This window comes from Benincasa hispida, chromosome 12, assembly GCF_009727055.1.
Source record: "Benincasa hispida cultivar B227 chromosome 12, ASM972705v1, whole genome shotgun sequence".
NCBI lineage: Eukaryota > Viridiplantae > Streptophyta > Magnoliopsida > Cucurbitales > Cucurbitaceae > Benincasa > Benincasa hispida.
The window spans coordinates 59,380,244-59,386,258 of NC_052360.1; the positions used below are offsets into that span (position 1 = coordinate 59,380,244).

General features: G+C 31.7%; 1 protein-coding gene across 4 annotated transcripts; it reads left to right on the forward strand.

Moving 5' to 3' along the window:
* Window positions 1-1,675: 1,675 nt before the first annotated feature.
* Window positions 1,676-4,790, forward strand: LOC120092570. 4 transcript variants are annotated; one of them, XM_039050695.1, is made up of 4 exons: window positions 1,676-1,949; window positions 2,392-2,499; window positions 4,104-4,201; window positions 4,279-4,790. In XM_039050695.1, the coding sequence occupies exons 2-4, from the start codon at window positions 2,425-2,427 to the stop codon at window positions 4,544-4,546; spliced, it is 441 nt and encodes a 146-aa protein (XP_038906623.1). In that variant the 5' UTR covers window positions 1,676-1,949; window positions 2,392-2,424; the 3' UTR covers window positions 4,547-4,790. The 4 variants fall into 4 exon arrangements, with proteins under 4 accessions (XP_038906623.1, XP_038906622.1, XP_038906624.1 ...); XM_039050694.1 differs by having other exon boundaries at window positions 1,678-1,949; window positions 2,353-2,499; XM_039050696.1 differs by lacking the exon at window positions 1,676-1,949 and having other exon boundaries at window positions 2,385-2,506.
* The last annotated feature ends 1,225 nt before the right edge of the window (window positions 4,791-6,015 follow it).

The window sequence follows — 6,015 nt, forward strand, 5'->3', positions numbered from 1 at the left end:
TACCATTAGTTTGATTGTTATATTGTTCATACGAACATAACATTCTGCTTAGAAATATAGAACCTTTTTTTTTCCATTTTTTGTCAATAGTATATGTATTCGCTTTGCTTCTTATTAATGTGAAGTAATGTCACTTAAAAGTACAAACTTTAGTCCTTTGAACTTTTTCTCAATACAAAGTATATAATTTCCTATGGAATAAAAACAAAATCAAGTACATACGAAAGAAAGTAAAATCAATTTCAAGTATTGTCACTATGCTTTCTATCACTGATATTGGTCTATCATTGACATTGATCTATCACTGACCATCCATCACACAATATCAAGAGTTTAGTTCTTAGAATTTTAAAATAGAAAGCAAAAAGGGGCATAATTTCCTATATTTATATGACAAATAGAACTACATATGAAGTTTTTATGAGTAATTTCAAGCAATGTCACTGTGATTTCTATCACTAATATTGGTTTGTCATTGACATTGATATATCACTTTTCACCCATTACATAATTACAAGATTTTAGCCCTCACAACTGTAAAAATAGAAGCACAAATGGATATAATTTGCACTGATTCAACTAACGAATCCAACAATTTCCTATATTTATACGACAAAATGAACTACATATGAAGTCTATCATGGATCATTTCTATCACAGATATGTTTCTATCATTGATACTACAAATGTGTCTACAAAAACTAGGGTATAATATCCCACATCCCATAATATTAAAGTACTGATAGCCATATCCCATATCCACAAAAACTAAGGTCTAATAGCCACAATATTAAACTAAGTCACGACTACATTATTACATTTGAGATTTTTAAGTCAAAACTAGGGGCAATGTCCTTGATTCTAGGAGAATGCTTTGTTTGTTTTGAAGAAGCTTTCTTTTCGTTTTTTGCATTCTTTTTGTCCTTTGCATTCTTTTGGTCCTTTGCATCCTTTTGCTCTTTTGCAATCTTCTCGTCATTTGTATTTTTCAACATCTTCTTTCACGGTTTAGGCTGCCTTTTTGGTTTAGGCATTCTCCAACAAATAACAACAATAATAACAAACAATAATAACAAATAACATCCGTGAATAATCAAGTTTATTGGTGACAAAAATCTATCACCAATAGACCCCCAACAAAAATACATTTGAAGTTTAAAGCACACAAACAATAATCAAACAACTAACAACAAAAAAGGGGAAAAAAAAGTCATGTAACTATATTTTTTGTTACCTTTGAATGTGATTCCGCAATCGTTTTCAGTGAATAATCGTCAACGACGGTAGGATTCTTTTTTGATTTGTAGATTTTAGAAGATAGGGTTAGGGTTTTGAAGAAGATTGAATAAAAATAGTAGAATGGGTCGATTGAAGAAGATAGTAGAATCGTCGATTTCAATGAATAATCGTCAATTGAAGAAGATTGGAAGAATCTGAAGATCGAGTTAGGAGTTGACGATTGGGTTAGGGCTACTATAAATTTCCTTGTTTTCACGCTAAACAAAGAACACAGGTTGTGGATTCATGGGCTGAAAAAATATCGGGTCGTGGGCCTATTATATTTTTATGGGCTTTTTAGTCTTTTTGTATGGCCTATACTTAAATTTGTCTATATTTATAATTTGTTTTGGTTAATGTTATATTTACTGGCCCAATAGCCTATGTTTGCAAACAGCCCTAAATATTATTTGAGAGATACTGAACAGTGAAATTACTATTCAAACGTGAGTTTTGATCCTGTATCGCCTTTCTTTCTCCATCTCCCTCCCACACTCGCCTGATCCCTAATCCTCCCGCGGCAGCAGCTTACCGGCGCCACTCTTCTCCGGCAAGTACATACTTCCCTTTTCGAACAAAATCCTAGGACGGCGATAGACCCACCGGGAAGGCGGTCGACGCCCACGAACATTCCTCAGCAACCCTCTCGCTCCCGGCGCGACATACCAGCGGTAAAATTTATCAAGTCCTTCGGAACTACTACATCGATTCAGTTTATAATTTGGCTCAATTAGTACCGAAAACCTGTATTTCTGTTTATAAATTTTGGATCAGTAAGAACTCTAGCGTCCTAGTGCTCGTGTGTTGTTTGTTTGATTGCTTTATGATTTTCTTATGTAATAAATGGGGACTTGATAAGATAGCATGCTATAATTTCTGATGAGATTATATAGGGTTGACATGCTTCCATTGAAGTGTGTATTTTGGATTCTTAATAACCTCGGGATTCTTAATTATCTTAATAATTTCTGATAAGATAGCATGCTATAATTTCAGTTTATATTTTGGATACTGAGATTAGAAAAACTCGGGGCGTTTCATGAAGTAATGACGGCTTATTCTAAATTTCTGCAGAAATCATTACAATTTCATTGTGGATCGTCGTGTCTGCAGTCTCGCAGGCTTGAAGTTGCAGTAGTAAGCGAAATGAGCAGCAAAATGAAGAGGCCGCAGAAATCTAGACCTCCCGAAATTATTAAGCTGAATGATGCAGCGAAGTTGGTAATCAGTTAAAGTTTCTTTAGTCACTTCATCATGGTTTTGTTCTCATTCCTGTTCTACTTTGCTGTTGCTGTTGGGTTTTGCTGCTAGGATTGTTATGCACCTGGATTTACATTTACCCCAATGTAGCTTGCTCAATATATTGTTAGATTTTTGTTAAAGTATAGATATAATTAAATTTACCATAGCTCATCAGCTTACATTTTTGGGCTAAGTGTTGATTTAACTCGGTCTCCGAGGGTCTTGTGTTCGAACTTCTATAGTGTGATTTCCTCCCAAGTAATATTAGGTTCTACTGGTTTGATTTTCTATTAATTTTCAAGCCTACTGATGAGGGAGTGTTAAAAGAATAGATATAATTAAATTTACTGTGACTTATTAGCTTAAGCTTTTGGGCTTAGTACCGATTTACTGTTTTGTGTTCTTCCTTCCCACTTTTTCTTTCAGTTTTCTGTTGCTAAAACGTTAATCTTTTACACTGGGTCAGATAGCCTTTTCTGGAGTAAACTAAATTTTAGCACTCTAAACTAATTGTGTTGCAACATGAATAAAGGTTGGTGATTAAAAGGTCTTAACATTTGAGGTCCATTTTGAAGTGAAATACTGAGCCTTTCTATGAAGAGTTAGAACTTGCATTCTCTAGAAAAGGAGAAAATTATATGGACATGCAAATTATAAGGATTGGATGAGAAATTCAACCAAAAGAAAAAGGATATCCTCAAACTTGTCTTTAAATGCTTTTCTTCTGTTGCCACGAAATAACCTACAATTTCCCCAAAACGGCATAATATCAGTATATTTCGTCTCTGGAAGCATTTCCTCATTTTGTGGGTATGAATCCTCAATGAGGCGAGGCCAAAGTTCCAGCTTCCTGCCGTAAAATGTGACAGCCTTTATTAAAGGATGTATGTAGAGGTGTGTGTCTGCTAATAGGTCTTGCTTCGCTGGTTATGGAAACTTACATCCAGTCTTGTCAATATTGAGAAGGAAATAAAATGTTGGAGATGACATCGAGGTGGGAAGGATTGCGATGCACTCCCCATCCCTAACTTTGCAATGATTTTTCATCTTCTTCCTTAACCCATTCTCCAACCTATGTTTCTGGATTAGAGAATCTATGGTTTTCTACTAAAAAGTATGGACACTTTAGTTTGGCTAGCATGTCCATGTCCGACACGTGTTGGTTACTCCAACACTTGTTGGACACGTATTGGACACTTGTTAGTGCAACAAATGTGTTAGACATGCATAAAACACTTGTTGAGTAGACTAAAAAGACACATATATGACAATAATAATAACTTTTGAGTGTGAAATACATCAAGCAAAGTTTCTAAGTATATAAATACATCAACCCGTTTACTTTGAATTTTCTTTTGGTATACAAATTATATATATTTTTAAAAATGTATATTTTAATAAACGTGTCCTTACCGTTTCGTGCCCTAGATTTTTAGAATATGGCTTGTCGTCGTGTCTGTATCATGTCATATACGTGTTTCATATCCGTATCTTTGCTGTGTAGGTTTTCTGCATCATAATGCCGTGCATAAAGACATGTCTTGATATTCGACAAACTGAATATTCATCCATCTTATGTGCAGGCAGCGCAGTTGATGAGCAAGATGACTAATTCTGAGTGGAAAGAAAGTACAGTTGATAATGAATCAACTGCGATTGAACCCGAGATTCGACCTCCTAGGTCAGTATACAATGAACCTGTTTATTATATGCCTCATACTACTAAGCTTTTTACTAACTCTGGACATGTTTCTCCAGACTTGGACTTGGGGCCAAAGTAACACGCCATTTCAGAAATGGACCATCTAATGATCCACTTGATAGAAAACTACATGCCAAATTAGGTGCTGGGAAAAAACAAGCTTCTACAAAAATGTCGGAGGATACTCCTGTACTTAACAATAAAGATGATGATGGCGACGACGAAGAAGAAGAAGAAGAGAGTAGAACCGCCATGTTCAATAAGAAGCGAGCAGCAAAGCCGATAACGATGTCTCCTTTGCAGGGGAAGAAAAAGCGAAGGTAGAAAAATGGTGAAAATCTTATTAGAGTCTGAAACCGAAGGGTATTTAATTAGTTCATAAGGAAGTACCAAATTATATCTGGAAGGGATGATATATCATCAATATTTTTGTAAAATACAAACTTGAAATTTTTGTTGACGTTGACAATTCCTAGTTATAGAGGTCGTGTTTTTTTAATATCAAATTATGATGTTACAACTTGCAAGTTTATAAAATAGTTATCCTACAATCTTGGTTTAAAAGGTATTTTTTTATTTGTTCCTGGTTTGTTAGCACAATTCCTTCAATTTCTTTAAAAAAATAAAAAATTGATAAAGTACATAATTGGTGCTTTACCCACCAACGACATAAATTGAGCTTTCCCTTTTTTTATGACTAAATGAATACTATATGTGTTTGCACGTATTGCACGTGTTTTATAGGAATAAAATAAATTCTTGGATAATTTAAGGAAATATGTAACAAAAAATATATTGGTTAATTTACCTTTTCTTACAAAATTAAGTCTTTTAAAACTTTGTAATAATTCTCTTTTTTTAATTTTTATTTGTATGATTTGATTATCTTTTAATTTAAATTTTAAAAATATATATTTTCAATTTTTTGTGATAATTATCTTTTATTTTTTAAAATTATTTTGATTTAGATATCTTCTTTATCTTAAACTTTAATTTAAACAAAAATATTTTTTTGATTTTTTAAAAATCATGATAATCATCTCCTAAGTTAAAAAAATATTTTTTTTCATTTATTTTGATTTGGATGGTTTTATTGATCTTTCAAATTTTCACATTAACGAAAAGATCATTATTTACTTTTTTTTAATTTCGTGATAATCCTCTCTAAATTTTTTTTAAAAAAAACCCACAAAATTTGTATTTATTTATTTATTTGTAATTAAATGATTTGATTATCCTTTTAATTTTATTAATATTTTTATTTCATGATAATTTGCATAGTAAAAAAATATTTTTATTTAAATATTTTTTTTCCTGTTTTTAATATTATTTTTTTCTTAGACATAAATCCTGCAAACTTATTTGCAATGTTCTCTTGATTTTGAACTTTATTTCAAAAAAATATTGTTTTTATTATTGGATGATTAGACTAATACCTTAATTCTTTTAGTTTGAAAAATTCACAATTCGTTATAAACAAAAAGTTATTAATGGAAAAAGGAGAAAAAATCTTGACAAAGAAAGAGATAATCGATGAAAATTTTAAGGGTAAGGATTTTATAGAAAAATTTTGATTTGATCTTGAATCAAATCTTGAGAATAAATCGAAGTAGATAAAAAAAATATATATATATTCTTTTTTCAAATGAATCAAGATATCATTCATGTTAAAATGAAACAATTTTTTAAAAACATTTAATATGCGTTTTGATGCTAAAAAAGGGATAAAATTAGATTATTTTTTCTTTTGCGTGTAAGGCTAAAAAAATAGAGGCAAAATGATTTAATTAATA

Excerpts from the sequence above, each read along its gene's own strand:
- LOC120092570 (XM_039050695.1), top strand. The coding sequence starts at position 2,425 with ATGAGCAGCAAAATGAAGAGGCCGCAGAAATCTAGACCTCCCGAAATT. Across the intron at positions 2,500-4,103 it reads TGAATGATGCAGCGAAGTTG|GCAGCGCAGTTGATGAGCAA; the intron begins GTAATCAGTTAA and ends TCTTATGTGCAG. Across the intron at positions 4,202-4,278 it reads CCCGAGATTCGACCTCCTAG|ACTTGGACTTGGGGCCAAAG; the intron begins GTCAGTATACAA and ends ATGTTTCTCCAG.